The sequence below is a fragment of the Pongo abelii genome, chromosome 19, assembly GCF_028885655.2.
Source record: "Pongo abelii isolate AG06213 chromosome 19, NHGRI_mPonAbe1-v2.0_pri, whole genome shotgun sequence".
NCBI lineage: Eukaryota > Metazoa > Chordata > Mammalia > Primates > Hominidae > Pongo > Pongo abelii.
This window is the reverse complement of record NC_072004.2, coordinates 21,092,088-21,109,430: the sequence shown is the minus strand read 5'-3', so window position 1 is coordinate 21,109,430 and position 17,343 is coordinate 21,092,088. Positions and strand designations below refer to the sequence as shown.

General features: G+C 47.0%; 1 protein-coding gene across 1 annotated transcript; it reads right to left on the bottom strand.

Moving 5' to 3' along the window:
- Positions 1–2,415: 2,415 nt before the first annotated feature.
- LOC100439863 (small ribosomal subunit protein uS5-like) lies at positions 2,416–3,336 on the bottom strand. The gene has a single exon (XM_054536296.2). It carries the CDS (start codon positions 3,319–3,321, stop codon positions 2,440–2,442), a length of 882 nt encoding a protein of 293 aa, XP_054392271.1. The 5' UTR covers positions 3,322–3,336; the 3' UTR covers positions 2,416–2,439.
- Between the last annotated feature and the right edge of the window lie 14,007 nt (positions 3,337–17,343).

Here is a 17,343-nt window from a genome sequence, read left to right as displayed (position 1 = left end):
TTTTATATATATTTCATAATAAAGCTGTTGGATATGTTTTTTAAATCTCTGACATTATTACAAGGATTAAGAAGATTCCGAGACATGAACAATATTGTTAATATTGAAATATTCTCTAGGTATTAAGAATACAGGCCAGGCCAGGCACGGTGGCTCACGCCTGTAATCCCAGCACTTTGGGAGGCCGAGGCGGGCAGATCACAAGGTCAGGAGATCGAGACCATCCTGGCTAACACGGTGAAACCTCGTCTCTGCTAAAAATACAAAAAAAAAATTAGCCAGGCATGGTGGCGGGTGCCTGTAGTTCCAGCTACTCGGGAGGCTGAGGCAGGAGAATGACTTGAACCCAGGAGGCGGAGCTTGCAGTGAGCAGAGATCGTGCCACTGCACTCCAGCCTGGGCGACAGAGCGAGACTCCGTCTCAAAAAAAAAAAAAAAAAAGAATACAGACCACTTCATGACTTTAAATCTAGTTGGTAAGTCATGAGAAGAGTTTGATATAGTTCACTGTTGTTAAACCATGGTTCAGATGAGCTCTCATTTAACTAGTGAGAGCCACATCAGACAAAGGAGCACTCAACAACTTCAAAATATTGATAAATAATTTAGAAATCCTCAGCCGGGCGCGGTGGCTCACGCCTGTAATCCCAGCACTTTGGGAGGCCGAGGCAGGCGGATCATGCAGGAGATCGAGACCATCCTGGCTAACATGGTGAAATCCCATCTCTACTAAAAATACAAAAAATTAGCCGGGTGAGGTGGCAGGTGCCTGTAGTCCCAGCTACTCAGGAGGCTGAGGCAGGAGAATGGCATGAACCTGGGAGGCAGAGCTTGCAGTGAGCAGAGATTGTGCCACTGCACTCCAGCCTGGGTGACAGAGCGAGATTCTGTCTCAAAAAAAAAAAAAAATCCTCAAAGTAATTTAATTAATAATGTGTGCTACATCTTCAATGAGTTGATAGGCAACTTTATGTCATGTGTTATTTGGTTTGTTCAAAAAATAAAATGTTAAATTTTATATGTTAGTATATAATATTGTTAAAAGTTGCCTATACTGTTTATATTAAATATTGTTAAATATGTTTAACACCCCAAATACAAGAAAGATTTGGTTCCTGTCCTCAGTTGCCCCTCAAGGATGAATATTGTTTCAGTAATCTACTCTTGTTTTGCAAAACTTAGTCACTTAAACCAAAAAACTTTTCTTTTTTGAGATGGCATCTTGCTCTGTCACCCAGGCTGGAGTGCAATGGCATGATATCGGCCCACTGCAAACTCTGCCTCCTAGGTTCAAGCAATTCTCCTTCCTCAGCCTCCCAAGTAGCTGAGATTATAGACACCCCCCCATCACGCCCAGCTAATTTTTGTATTTTTGTAGAGACAAGGTTTCACCATGTTGGCCAGGCTGGTCTTGAACTCCTGACCTCAGGTGATCCTCCGCCTCAGCCTCCCAAAGTGCTGGGATTACAGGTGTGAGCCGCCGTGCCTGGCCAACATTTTTTAAAAACTGTTCACAGGCTAGGCATGATGGCTTACGCCTGTAATCCCAGCACTTTCAGAGGCCAACGTGGGAGGATTATTTGATCCCAGGAGTTTGAGACCAGCCTGGGCAACCAAACAAGACCCCATCTCTTAAAAAGTAATTAAATTAATTAATTAAGGGTTCACAATTGTGTAGGTCAGGAATTCTGGTAGGGCCATCAGGGATGGTTCATCTCTGCCCCACATGGTTTTGTCTGTGGTGACTCAACTGAGGCTGTAGGATCTGGGTCACTGGAGCTGGCCAAGAGTGCTGGGTCTCTTTGTATAGGATAAGCTGGATTCACTAATTTTTCTGGAAACCCAGTTCCCCGCTCACAGACCCCCTCATCCTCCCATCCCGCCACTGTACTCCTAAAGGTAACACTATCGCAACCTCTAGATTTAGTTTTGTCTGGTTTGTATCTGGTTTCTTTCACTCCAAGTCATGCATGTGAGAGTCATCCGTAGACGGTTTGTGGTCCTTCACTCATTCTCACTGCTATTCAGTATCACATGGTACGCATAAACCACGTTTGCCAAGTTTATGTCTCCTGCAAATAATGCTGTTACAAACACTCTAGGTTGTGAATTTGGGTGAACATTTGTCGACATTTCTGTTTGTATACCTAGCTATGGAACTGCTGGATCACAGGCAATGCATGTACTCAATATTGACAGATACTAATAAAGTGTTTTCCAAAGAGTTTGTACTGTTAACTTTTTTTTTTTTTTTTGAGATGGAGACTCGCTCTTTCGCCCAGGCCGGACTGCAGTGGCGCTATCTTGGCCTCCTGGTTTCACGCAGTTCTCCTGCCTCAGCCTCCGAGTAGCTGGGACTACAGGCGCCCGCCACCGCGCCCGGCTTTTTTTTTTTTTTTTTCACACTTAATTCACTTTATTTTTTCTTGTATAAAAATCCTATGTTGTAGCCACAGCTGGAGCCTGAGTCCGCTGCACAGAGACTCTGGTGTGGGTCTTGACGAGGTGGTCAGTGAATTCCTGATAGGGAGACTTGGTAAATACAGTCTCCTTCCAGAGGTCAGGGGTCAGGTAGCTGTAGGTCTTAGAAATGGCATCAAAGGTGGCCTTGGCGAAGTTACCCAGGGTGGCAGTGCAGCCCCGGGCTGAGGTGTAGCAGTCGTCGATACCAGCCATCATGAGCAGCTTCTTAGGCACAGGTGCGGAGACGATGCCAGTGCCCCTGGGTGCAGGGATGAGGCGCACCAGCACAGAGCCGCAGCGGCCTGTCACCTTGCAAGGGACGGTGTGGGGCTTGCCGATCTTGTTCCCCCAGTAGCCTCTGCGCACCGGGACAATGGAGAGCTTGGCCAGGATGATGGCCCCACGGATGGCGGTGGCCACCTCCTTGGAGCACTTAACACCCAGACCGACGTGGCCATTGTAGTCCCCGATAGCAACAAACGCCTTGAACCTGGTGCGCTGGCCGGCACGGGTCTGCTTCTGCACTGGCATAATCTTCAAAACCTCATCCTTGAGAGAGGCCCCCAGGAAGAAGTCAGTGATCTCTGATTCCTTAATGGGCAGGGAGAAGAGATAGATCTCCTCCAGAGACTTGATCTTCATGTCCTTGACCAAGCGGCCCAACTTGGTGACGGGCATCCACTCCTTATCCTCGGCCTTGCCTCCGCGAGCTCCGCGGCCTCGGCCCCGGCCCCGTCCCCGGCCGCGACCCCGGCCCCGGATGCCACTGCCGAAACCTCCGCGGAAGCCACCGCGGTTCCCCATCCCAGGGCCACCAGGGCCTCCGGGCCCCCCCGCTGCACCGGCGTCATCCGCCATTTGGTGTTTTTTCGGAAAAGAAGCTTTTTTTTTTTTTTTTTTTTTTTTTTGAGACTGAGTCTCACTCTGTCGCCCAGGCTGGAGTGCAGTGGTGCGGTCTCGGCTCGCTGCCAGCTCTGCCTCCTGGGTTCACGCCATTCTCCTGCCTCAGCCTCCCGAGTAGCTGGGACTACAGGCGCCCGCCACCACGCCCAGCTAATTTTGTATTTTTAGTAGAAACAGGGTTTCACCGTGTTAGCCAGGATGGTCTCGATCTCTTGACCTCGCGATCCGCCCGCCTCGGCCTCCCAAAGTGCTGGGATTACAGGCATGAGCCATCGCGCCCGGCCTTGTGCTGTTAACTGTTTAAAAACCACAATGTATAAACTTAGAAAAAGGGAAGAGACTTGATTTTTTTTTTCTTGTCTTTTTTTTGAGTCGGAATCCCGCTCTGTTGCCCAGGCTGGAGTGCAGTGGTGCGATCTTGGCTCACTGCAAGCTCCGCCTCCAGGGTTCATGCCATTCTCCTGCCTCAGCCTCCCGAGTAGCTGGGACTACAGGCGCCCGCCACTATACCCGGCTAATTTTTTTGTATTTTTTTAGTGGAGTCGGGGTTAGCCAGGATGGACTCGATCTCCTGACCTCGTGATCCGCCTGCCTCGGCCTCCCAAAGTGCTGGGATTATAAAAGGGTTACAGCCTCCAAGGTGACCGTCCCACAGTCTGGAAGCGTGCCTCTGACCAAGACTAGAGATAGGCACTTCAGAGGAGGAGGGGTTAGGGTAGGAAGTAATGCTGGACATGTTGGCTAAGCATACATATTCAACATGTTACAGGAGGAGCTATGCTATGAATATTCATGAAGGCAGTCCTGATGTGTATTGAGCAAACATACATGTAACATACAACCTATGTTCACTTTTGGGTAGCGATTTAACATTTAAATGTATTACGGTTAGGCCCTATATGTCAAAAGATCTTTTCAGGACCCGAAAGCGTGAAAATACGAAACCTCTGTAAACCCACAAGAGCCAGTCCATAATCAGTGGTCTTTTTTTTTTTTTTTCTTTTTTTTGAGATGGAGTCTCACTCTGCCACCTAGGCTGGAATGCAGTGGCGCTATCCCCGCTCACTGCAATCTCCACCTCCCGGGTTCAAGTGATTCTGCTGCCTCAGCCTCCTGAGAAGCTGGGATTACAGGCGCTCGCCACCACGCCCGGCTAATTTTTGTATTTTTTAATTTTATTTTTTGTTTTTTAGTATTTTTTGTTTTTAGACGGAGTCTTGCTCTGTCACCCAGGCTAGAGTGCAGTGGTGCGATCTTGGCCCACTGCAAGCTCTGCCTCCTGGGTTCACACCATTCTCCTGCCTCAGCCTCCTGAGTAGTGGGGACTACAGGCGCCCACCAGCACGCCTGGCTAATTTTTTTTTTTTTTTTTTGTATTTTTAGTACAGACGGAGTTTCACCGTGTTAGCCAGGATGGTCTCGATTTCCTGACCTCATGATCAGCCAATTTTTGTATTTTTTTAGTAGAGACAGGGTTTTACCATATTGACCAGGCTGATCTCAGACTCCTGACCTCAAGTGATCCGCCCACCTTGGCCTCCCAGAAGTGGTCTTCTTATCAGGAGAAAGTTACTTAAATCAGTCTCTTGACCAATCAAAGCTGTAGCTATGGCTAGTGGAGCAAGGGTTCAATTAGTCAGCATCTGTGAGCTGGATGAGTTGTCATGGTTTTAATATTGCTTATTTGAGGCCACAGCTTGTTTAGTTGCCAGAGTTGCTCTCAGCATTTTGGGAAGCTGAGATGGCAAGATCACTTGAGCCCAGTAGCTCAAGGATGCAATAAGCTATGATTGCGTCAGTGTACTTCAGCCTGGGTGACAGAGCAAGACCCTGTCTCTAAAAAAATTTTTTTTTTAGTTGGAGTTTTGCTCTTGTTGCCCAGGCTGGAGTGCAATGGCATGATCTCAGCTCACTACAACCTCCGCCTCCTAGGTTCAAGCAGTTCTCCTGCCTCAGCCTCCCAAGTAGCTGGGATTTCAGGCACCTGCCACCACACCTAGCTAATTTTTTTTTTTTTGAGACAGAGTCTTACACTGTCGCCCAGTCTGGAGTGCAGTGGCACGATCTCAGCTCACTACAACCTCTGCCTCCTGGGTTCCAATGATTCTCCTGCCTCAGCTTCCCGAGTATCTGGGATTACAGGCACCTGCCACCGTGGCCAGCCAATTTTTGTATTTTTAGTAGAGACAGGGTTTCACCATGTTGGTCAGGCTGGTCTGGAACTCCTGACCTTATGTGATCCAACTGCCTCGCTCTCCCAAAGTTCTGGGATTACCGGTGTGAGCCACCGCGCCTGGCCAAATTTTTTTTTTTTTTTTCGAGATGGAGTTTCGCTCTTATTGTCCAGGCTGGACAATCTTGGCTCACTGCAACTTCCACCTCCCGGGTTCAAGAGATTCTTCTGCCTCAACCTCCCAAGTAGCTGGTATTACAGGCATGCATCACCACTCCCGGCTAATTTTTTGTATTTAGCAGAGACAGGGTTTCACCATGTTGGTCAGGCTGGTCTCGAACTCCTGACCTCACCGGTGATCCACCCACTTCAGCCTCCCAAAGTGCTGGGATTACAGCTGTGAGCCATTAAATTTTTTTAATGGTGCTAGGTCAGACACTAAGATTATCATGATGGAGGCGTGGATAATAGATGTTTCCCAGGAGAGCTACGTGGATAGGAGGTTGGCTCTGACAGTCAGAGTTCAAGATCAGCAAAAAATAACTCACAGCAAAGGTTATGTGAGATGTCTTAGAGAAATAATATTAATGCCAAGTCAGCAAGAGCTTTTTTTTTTTTTTCTTTTTTGTTGAGGCAGAGTCTTGCTTTGTCACTCAGGCTGGAGTGCAATGGTGTGATCACAGCTCACTGCAATCTCTGCCTCCCAGATTCAAGTGATTCTCCTGCCTCAGCCTCCTGAGTAGCTGAGATTACAGATGTGCACCACCATGCTCAGCTAATTTTTTGTATTTTTAGTAGAGATGGGGTTTCACCATGTTGGCCAGGCTGGTCTTGAACTCCTGGCCTCAAGCAATCCACCCACCTCAGCCTCCGAAAGTGCTGGGATTACAGGTGTGAGCCACTGCACCTGGCAGCAAGATTTTTAAATTGAGCATATCTTAAGAAAGAGTGTGGGCCAGGCACGGTGGCCACGCCTATAATCTTAGCACTTTGAGAGGCCGAGGCAGGTGGATCACCTAAGGTCAGGGGTTCAAGACCAGCCTGGCCAACATGGCAAAACCCCGTCTCTGCTAAAAATACAAAAATTATCTGGGTGTGATGGCACATGCCTGTAATCCTAGTTACTCGGGAGGCTGAGGCAGGAGAATCACTTGAACCCAGGAGGCAGAGGTTGCAGTGAGCCAATATCATGCCAGTGTACTCCAGCCTGGGCAAGACAGTGAGACTCTGTCTCAAAAAAAAAAAAAAAAAAAAGAAAGAAAGAAAGAGTGTGCTGGCCAGATGCTGTGTCACACACCTGTCATCCCAGTGTTTTGGGAGGCTGAGGTGGGAGGATTGCTTGAGCCCAGCAGTTGGAGGCTGCAGTGAGCTATGATCACACCACTGTACTCTAGCCTGGGCAACAGAGTGAGACACTTTCGAAAGAAAGGAAGAAAAAAATGAAAAGAAGCAAGGGGGAAAAGAGGGAGGTGGGGGAGTAAAGAGTGCACTAATCAGAAAGGGGCTGAGAGCCCTGGAAGAATGAAAAGGTGGAGTCAAGGAGACAATATGGGGGAGAGGGAGTATTGCCTTGCCAAGGGTGATGCCCTCAACGGCATTGCCCGAGGTCAGCAGACACCCTGGGCTCAGATTCCAGCTTACTCAGTACCCCTGAAGCTATGGCTTCCCAGGTGGCTTTGCAGAGCTGAGGGTATGTGAGGAGCTACCTACTGTTACCAGCATTTTAGCCCACCAGACAGTTCATCTATTCATTCGTTCAACAAGTATTTAGGAGTGAACAAAATTGACAAAGTAGCCAGGTGCAGTGGCTTGAGCCTGTAATCCTGGCACCCTTTGGGAGGAGAAGGCAGTAGGATCACTTGAGTTCAGAGCCTGGGCAACAGAGTGAGACTCTCTCTCTGAAGTACATATACATATATGTAATATATGTATTTTATATTCATATTTACAATTTTAATATATATATTAAAATAATAATAGAAATAACTGACAAAACCCCTGTTCTCAAGAAATGTATTCTTTAGTGGAGGAAGCTGACCATCAAACAAACAAACTAGGTAGGATGTTAGCTGGTGATGGGTACGAAGGAGAAAATGAAACCTGGAAAGCGAGATAGGAATTGTAGAGGGAGGAATACAACTTGACAAAAGGGGGCCAGGGATAGCCTCACTGAGCAGGTGACATCTCAGTAAAGACCTGAAGGAAGTGAGGGTGTGATCCTTGCAGATAGAGTGAGAGCATTCCCAGAGGAAGAAACAGCATGTTTAGGAGCCCTGAAGCAGGAGGCCAGGCAAACTGGGGGAAGGTGACGTGAGATGTGGACACACGGGAAACAGGCCAGATAGTGAAGGCTCTTGCAGGTTATTGTAAGGACTTTCCCTTGATTGGATGAGAGGACTTTGTAGGGTTTTTAACAAAGAACAACATAATCTGGGTTACTCTTTTCCTCTTAAAGACTTTATTTTTATCTTTTTAGTTACTTTCATTCAATTTGTACAAATGTATTGGGTACATGCGCAATTTTGTTACATGCATAGATTGCCTAGTGGTCAAGTCAGGGCTTTTAGTGCACCCATCAGGTACATTGTACCCTTTAACTAATTTCTCATCATCCACCCCTCCCCCTCACAGCTCCTCACCCTGCTGAGTCTCCATTGTCTAGCATTCTACTCTACGTCCATGTGCACACATTTCTTAGTACCCACTTATGAGTGAGAACATGCAGTATTTTATTTTCTGCACCTGGCTTGTTTCACTTAAGATAATGACTGACCTCCATTTCTATCCATGATGCTGACAAAAACATAATTTCATTTTTTTTTTTTGAGACTGTCACCCAAGCTGGAGGGCAGTGGCTCAATCTTTGCTCACTGCAACCTCCGCCTCCTGGGTTCAAGCGATTCTCCTGCCTCAGTCTCCTGAGTAGCCAGGATTACAGGCACGCACCACCACGCCTGGTGAATTTTTTTTTGTATTTTTAGTAAAGATGGGGTTTCACCATGTTGGTCAGGCTGGTCTCGAACTCCTGACCTCATGATCCACCCTCCTCAGCCTCCCAAAGTGTTGGGATTACAGGCGTGAGCCACCGCACCCGGCCAATAATCTCATTCTTCTAATGGCTGAATGATATTCGATTGTGTATATGCACCACACTTTATTCATTCACCTGTTGATGGACACTTAGGTTGATTTTGTATCTTTGCTATTGTGAATAACTCTGCGATAAACATACAAGTGCAGGTATCCCTTTGATACACTAATTTCTTTTCGTTTGGGTAGATACCCACAGAGGGATTGCTGGATTGAATGACGTTATGGTTCTATTTTCAGTTTTTGAGAGATCTTCACATTGTTTTCCACAGAGGCTGTACTAATTTACATTCCTACCAACAGCATAGAAGAGTTCCCTTTTCTCTGCAGCCTCACCGACATCTGTTATTTTTTGTCCGTTTAATAATAGCCATTCTGACTGGTGTGAGATGATATCTCATTGTGGTTTTAATGTGCATTTTGCTGATGATTAGTGGTGCTGAGCATTTTTTAGGACTTTACTTTTTAAAGCAGTTTTGGGTTCACAGCAAAATTGAGCAGAAAGTACAGCGAGTTCCCACACACTCCCTGCCCCCACTGCATGCACAGTCTTCCCACTGTCAACATCCCCCATCAGAGTGCTGCATTGCTCACAATCCATCAGGCTACACTGGCACACTCTAATCACCTGAAGTCCACTGTTTACAGGAGGGTTTTTACATTAGTGTTTACTCTTGGTGATAGACGTACTATGGGTTTGGACAGATGTCAAAGTTGGGAGAAGTTCACCTTTAATCAGAAATGAATGTTGGATTTTGTCAAATGCTTTTTCTGGTTTAGTTTTTAACAGCTGAACCTTTCCCTCACAAATCAATACATTCGGCTTCTGGGATATATGTCACAGCCTCTAGGATTGTGATTCATGTGAACTCCTCTTGAGAGAGACTCTCACCCTGATCTCTGGGTGCTCATGAAATCAGGTTCATGGACCTGCCAGGCCAAGTTCTGCATCCCAACTGAGGTGGTTTCTCTAGAGCAGGCGTCCTGTTGTGAAGCCTTAGGGAGGACACGGGCTGCAGCTTCTCAGGATGACCCCCTCGCTATCAAGGCTCAGCGCTGTGGGCTGGCCTCACAGTGTGTCTCAGGGTTCTACTGATGTCTCTTCTATGTCTGCACTGAGATCACACACACAGTTTTAGTTCTTGTTGCCGGTGGGTTTTGCTTCTTCCTTCCTTTGAAGAAGGCTGGCAGCCTCCAAGAGCTTCGTCCCCGAGAGGCGTGGCATGTGGGCATGTGTGTGCCGTGTGGTTGACCTGGGGCAAGATCCCGACCACATCCCCGAGAGGCAGAGGAGATGGCTTCGGGCCCCCCGCGCAGGGCAGGGCGTTCACTTCCTCTTGAGTTGGGGGAAGATATCAGCTCAGCAATTCTCACCACAGTGGGGAGAAAAAGGGAAATATTAGTTTCCCAGTGTTAGCAATTACACAACAGCCAGAAATCAGTCTTCCTGATTACAGACTCCTCTAAGGAGGAACTGAGGGCTGCATGGAAAGAATAGCCTTGGGAATAATGTCATGAGATAGGTCTGTCTTCGTAATAAATCAGAAAAATCAATGCTTTATTTTTATCTATTTATTTATTTATTTTTGAGACAGAGTTTCCCTTTTGTCGCCCAGACTGGAGTGCAATGGCACGGTCTCGGCTCCTGCAACCTCTGCCTCCTGGGTTCAAGTGATTCTCCTGCCTCAGTCTCCTAAGTAGCTGGGATTACAGGCGCGTGCCACCATGCCCAGGTAATTTTTGTATTTTTAGTAGAGATGGGGTTTCACCATGTTGGCCAGGCTGATCTTGAACTCCTGATCTCAGGTGATGCATCCTCCTTGGCCTCCCAAAGTGCTGGGATTACAGGTGTGAGCCACTGCTGCCGGCCACCAACTCTTTACTCTCATCTTCCTAATACATCATCAGGACCTCCTGACTGTCCCACCAATGTTTCACAAGTCAGTGAACTTGTCTCTATCTCTGTCTGCCACCAGCAGTCACTAAACATCAGCATCTCCATTTCTACAGATGGCACAGAGGCCCAGAGAGGTGAAGGAAAGCCCAAGGTCCTACAGCCAGGATGTGGCACAATTTGGAAGTGAACCTACTTTACTGCAAACAGCACAGTGTAGATGAAGCCTGGCCTCTTCCAGCACTAGCTTGAGCTTGGACCAGTGGAGCAGTTCTCAAAACTTTCATCTCAGAAACCCTTCACACCCTGAAAATGTTTTGAGAATCCCAAAGAGCTTGGTTTATGTAGGCTAGACCTATTGACATATGCATAACATATCAGAAATTAAAAACAGAAATTGGCCAGGTGTGGTAGCTCACACCTGTAAGCTCAGCAATTTGGGAAGCTGAGGCAGGAGTATCCCTTGAGCCCAGAAGTTTGAGACCAGCCTGGGCAACAAGTGAGACCCCATCTCTAAAAAAATATTTTAAATTAGCCCAGCACAGTGGCTCACGTCTGTGCTTCCAGCTACCCAAGGTGGGAGGACTGCTTGAGCTCAGGAGGTCAAGACTGCAGTGAGCTGTGATTGTACCACTCACTGCCCTCCAGCCTGGGTAACAGAGTGAGAACTTGATTTAAAAAAAAGAAAGAGAAATTTTTGGCCAGGCACAGTGGCTCATGCCTGTAATCCCAGTACTGTGGGAGGCCAAGGTGGGTGGATCACCTGAGGTCAGAAGTTTGAGACCAGCCTGGCCAACATGGTGAAACTCCCATCTCTACTAGAAAGACAAAAAAAAAAAAATTAGCTGGGCCTGGTGGCCCTCTGTCTCCTGGATTCAAACGATTCTCATGCCTCAGCCTCCCCCCCCAAAAAAAGAGAGAAAAGATTGAATTTTCTATTATACATCATTTATTAAAACCAGACCCTTAAAAAGTTTCATTTATTTATTATTTAGCCACTCCCATGTTACAGTTTTTATTAAACTTTCTAAATCAGGATGGATTGCTTTGCTTTTTTTTTTTTTTTTTTGAGACTGAGTCTTGCTCTTTCTCCCAGGCTGAAGTGCAGTGGGGTGATTTCAGCTGACTGTAACCTCCGCCTCCTGGGTTCAAGTGATTCTCCCACCTCAGCCTCCCGAGTAGATGGGATTACAGGCATTCGCTACCACACCCAGCTAATTTTTGTATTTTTAGTAGAGATAGGGTTTCACTATGTTGGTCAGGCTGGTCTTGAACTCCTGGTCTCAGGTGATCCACCCAGCTCGGCCTCCCAAGTGCTGTGATTACACGCCAGGTCGAGTCACAGGAAAAAAAAAATTTAATAGATGCTTTCAGATATTTTTTCTGCTAGTTCCACATAATTCACAAGACGCACTAAACAATCTTTAAAGTCTTAAAATTTGCATTTAAGTACATTATTAAAATATTTTAATGTGAAATAATAGATGTGGCATTGATAATGGTAGAAAATTACAGCTTGACTTCCAAGTGTTCCAGAAAGTTGTTGCAGTAGCCTTGGGGACATGCTGCCCAGACCTTCCCTGGAGGATGGACATGCTGCGAGGCTGTGGTAGCACAGTAAACGTCCAGCAGTCAACTCTTCCTGGCCTCAGCAGCAGAGCAGCCTCACCGCCCTGTCAGGGGGCCTGGGTGGCCCCACCAGGTTGCTGAGTGAGGCACGACATTTTGGCTCAATGCGGGACAACTTTGATGTTCTGCTCCAGAGCTTTCTGCTGAGGAGGTTAGGCATGGTCGAGCCTGCATCACAGTTCTTCCTCTTCTGTCCAGTTCTGCTTCCAGCCCCCATTTTTTCCCCCCTGGTGTTAATCCGTAATAATCATCTGTACCTCAAGTCCAGGTCAGCATCTGTTTTCAGAGAACCCAACCAAGGACAGTGGTTTTGTCATTTCAGTGGGTCTTTGCTTAGTAAGAGGGAGCTCAAATCTAGATTGCAATGGCACATCTACATTGGTCTCATTCCTTTTTTTTTTTCTGAGACCAAGTCTCGCTCTGTCACCCAGGCTGGCTGGAGTGCAATGGTGCCATCTTGGCTCACTGCAACCTCTGCCTCCTGAGTTCAAGTGATTCTCCCCACTCAGCCTCCTGAGTAGCTGAGATTACAGGTGTGCGCCACCACACCTGGCTAATTTTTGTATTTTCAGTAGAGACAGGGTTTCATCATGTTGGCCAGGCTGGTCTCAAACTCCCGACCTCAAGTGATCCACCCACCTCGGCCTCCCAAAGTGCTGGGATTATAGGCATGAGCCACTGTGCCTGGCCAGTCTTATTCTTTTTTGAAGTTCAAGTAAATCCATCATGGCTGAAAATGCTCTATTCTTTCTAAACCATACAGTAGATTCTGTTGACATTTTTGAAGTGCTTTCAGATAGCTGAACAGGGGAGGTTCCTGGAGGGTGCTGTGCCTGGAGAGGACATAGAAGCTCCATGCCTTTTCCCACATGCCTTGACCTGTGCATCTGTTCATCTAAGACACATGCTCACCAGTGCCCAGATGAGGAAGTAAGAGCTATGGACAACAGTGTGGTGAACAGAATTGGGGAACCCAGCTTCTTCTCGATCCCCTTTCATAGTCCTTTTGGACATGACCTTATCAGACAGCCTGGAAGTAGGAGTTGGCAGGGCCTCTAGCACCTTCCTGGATAAGGTCCCAAACTAACTTCCCAGCCCCGTCTCCCACTATTCTATCCAACCCATCCAACCATGTACCTTATATTCTTGTTATGCCAAAGAGCCCACTGGTTCCCACAATGCCACATTTTGAACACGCTCCCTTCACTCACTTTTCCTACTTGGCAGGCTCTGATACATCTTTCAAGACTTTTCTCCAACGTGACTTTCTTCCAGAAAACTTTGCAACCCCAAGCAATGTTAGAGTTGTCTTCTTCTGGTTTCACCATGTTGACAAGGCTGATCTCAAACTCCTGACCTCAAGTGATCATGTGGGAAGGGGCATGGAGCTTCTATGTCCTCTCCAGGCACAGCACCCTCCAGGAACCTCCACCTGTTCAGCTATCTGGAAGCACTTCAAAATGTCAACAGAATCTACTGTATGGTTTAGAAAGAATAGAGCATTTTCAGCATGATCCCAAAATGCCTGTAATCCCAAAATGCTGGGATTACAGGTGTGAGCCACCGTGCCTGGCCTGGTCAATTGTTTTATTTTTTGTAGAGATGAGGTTTTCCTGTGTTGCCCAGAGTGGTCTTGAACTCCTGAGCTCAAGCAATCTGCCTGCCTCATTCTCCCAAAGTGCTGGAGTTACAGGCATGGGCCACTGTGCCTGGCCTGAAATGCAATTTTTTTTTTTTTTTTTTTTTTTTTTTTGAGATGGAGTCTCGCTCTGTCTCTCAGGCTGGAGTACAGTGGTGCGATCTTGGCTCACTGCAAGCTCCACCTCCCGGGTTCACGCCATTCTCCTGCCTCAGCCTCCCTAGCAGCTGGGACTGCAGGCGCCTGCCACCACACCCAGCTATTTTTTGTATTTTTACTAGAGACAGGGTTTCACCGTGCTAGCTAGGATGGTCTCGATCTCCTGACCTCGTGATCCGACTGCCTCAGCCTCTCAAAGTGCTGGGATTACAGGCGTGAGCCACTGAGCCCGACCTGAGATGCAAATTTTATACTGATTTTTTTTTTTTTTTTTGAGACGGAGTCTGTTGCCCAGGCTGTTGCCTGTTGCCCAGGCTGGAGTGCAGTGGCGCGATCTTGGCTCACTGCAAGCTCCGCCTCTCGGGTCCACGCCATTCTCTTACCTCAGCCTCTGGAGTAGCTGGGACTACAGGCGCCCGCCACCATGCCCAGCTAATTTTTTGTATTTTTAGTAGAGATGGGGTTTCACCGTGTTAGCCAGGATGGTCTCAGTCTCCTGACCTCGTGATCTGCCCGCCTTGGCCTCTCAAAGTGCTGGGATTACAGGTGTGAGCCACTGCGCCCGGCCAAATTTTATACTGATTTTTGCACAATATAAAAAGATGCTCCCTGCTGTTTTTGTTTGTTTGTTTGTTTTTCGCATTGCATCAAAATATTCCTAGGCTGAACTTTATTACTGATATAGTTTCAGAAAACTTATATTTATTATTCAGAAGATTTGTTATTATGGTATTTTTTAAAACTTTAAAAAACATACTCAAAATTTGTTATTGCTTCCTTTTATGTGCTTATTTTTCATATTTTATTGTAAATTCTTGCATTTATAAATATCAAAGCACTGCACCCTAACTATTCACAAGAATTTCAAAGCATCAGCAATGTCATCAAAGTAGATACAATAGAACCAAAATAGAAGGAATAGCAATGATGTAATTTGAAAATAATAATAAACTAGCTATTCTCCTGCATCTTGGAATGTCTCCCTGCCCAGCAGAATATTTCTCACATTTATTTTCACAGGATATCTTTTATCATCAGAACATTTCTATAGCACTGGATGAGAAACTAAACAGTTTATATTAGAATTTATATTAGTAATTAATTTTTTTTAAGACAGTGTCTCATTCGTCACCCAGGCTGGAGTGCAGTGGTGTGATCCCAGTTCACCACAACCTCTGCTTCCTGGGTTCAAGCAACTTTCCTGCCTCAGCCTCCCGAGTAGCTAGGATTACAGGCGAATGCCACCACACCTGGCTAATTTGTGTGTGTGTGTGTGCGCGCGTGTGTGTGTGAGATGGATTTTTGCTCTTCTCATCCAAGCTGGAGTGCAATGGTGCGATCTTGGTTCACTGCAACCTCTGCCTCCCGGGTTCAAGTGATTCTCCTGCCTTAGCCTCCCGAGTAGCTGGGATTACAGGCACACACCACCACGCCTGGCTAATTTTTGTATTTTTAGTAGAGAAGGGGTTTCACCATGTTGGCCAGGCTGGTCTGGAACTCCTGACCTCAGGTGATCCACCCACCTCAGTCTCCCAAAGTGCTGGGATTACAGGCGTGAGCCCCTGCGCCTGGCCTATATTAGTAATTAATTTTACCTCTCATTGCAGTTACTGTTATTCTATTTACTAACTGGTATTGAAACATTTCAACAGTTTAGCATGTTTAGACACACATGCACATGCACACACAGGACAAATTAAGAACAATGAACATGAATCAAATTGGCAATTTCCAGTGATTTTAGAGGTAAACTAGAAATCTACCCTGGCCTCCGTTCTCAAATGAAGCCTAAATTTGACCCACGGTGAACACTTCCTGGGGTGCCTATGTGGCCCCTGCTTCTGGGGACTCAGAACACCCACAGGCTTGTGCTGGGGGCAGCCATAGTTACGTGATCCTGCCTTCCTCAGTCCCACTCCTGGCTTCTGATGATTGTTCAGGGCCCAGCACCCAGCTGAAGTTAGAATCCCCTCCTTAAGAATTTGGTGGCTGGGCACAGTGGCTCACGCCTGTAAACCTAGCACTTTGGGAGGCCGAGGCAGGCGGGTTACCTAAGGTCAGGGGTTCAAGATCAGCCTGGCCAACATGGTGAAACCCCGCCTCTACTAAAAATGCAAAATAAATTTTAGCCAGGTGCAGTGGCACGCGACTGTAATCTCAGCTACTTGGGAGGCTGAGGCAGGAGAATCGCTTGAACCCGGAAGGCGGAGGTTGCGGTGAGCCGAGATCGTACCACTGTACTTCACCCTGGGCGATAGAGCAAGACTTCGTCTCAAAAAAAAAAAAAAAAAAAAAAATTTGGTTTGGAGACTGGGGCTGCCATTGCCACCATGTAGGAGATCTCAGGCAAGAGAACAAAGCAGGGGCACAGACGGAAGGCAGTTCTCTTTGAGATCCTGGTTCTGCGGGTAGTTTGCTTTTAAAGCCCAACTTTGAACTCTGAGAAGCACACCTGTATCTTTATCTACATTCTTTATTTTTCACTTTATCACATTTGACGTTTGCTATTTGCTACCAACATAGTCCTAACTAAACATTTTTTAGCAAAGCAACCCCTGCCTCCTGCCCCCACTTCTTTTCTGACCCTTGAGGTCAGAAATCCTGCACATTTTGCTTTTCAAATGGATATGTCTGTGGGGCCCATGTTTCGCCTGTGAATACAGGACACGCATGTCCAAATGAAGGGCCTATTGGAGGTTTCTTAAAAATACCTTCATGTAGTCGGGTGCGGTGGCTAACGCCTGTAATCCCAGCACTTTGGGAGGCCGAGGCGGGCGGATCACGAGGTCAGGAGATCGAGACCATCCTGGCTAACACGGTGAAACCCCGTCTCTACTAAAAATACAAAAAATTAGCCGGGCGTGGTGGCGGGTGCCTGTAGTCCCAGTTACTCGGGAGGCTGAGGCAGGAGAATGGCGTGAACCCGGGAGGCAGAGCTTGCAGTGAGCTGTGATCGCGCCACTGCACTCCAGTCTGGGCGACAGAGCAAGACTCTGTCTCAAAAACAAACAAACAAAAAACCTTCATGTGGCCAGGTGCGGTGGCTCACACCTGTAGTCCCAGCACTTTGAGAGGCCGAGACAGGCTGATCGCTTGAAGTCGGGAGTTTGAGAGCAGCCTGGCCAACATGGTGAAACCCCATCTCTACTAAGATACAAAAATGAGCTGGTCGTGGTGGTGCGTGCCTGTAATTCTAGCTGCTTGGGAGGCTCAGGCAGGAGAATCACTTGCACTTGGGAGGCAGAGGTTGCAGTGAGCCAAGATTGTGCTACTGAACTCCAGCCTGGGTGACAAAGTAAGATTCTGTCTCAAAAAAAAAAAAAAAAAAAGTAAAGAAAAAAATAGACTGTAGAGAATCTTTCAGTGAGGTAAGGAATAACCTCCATCCATTTT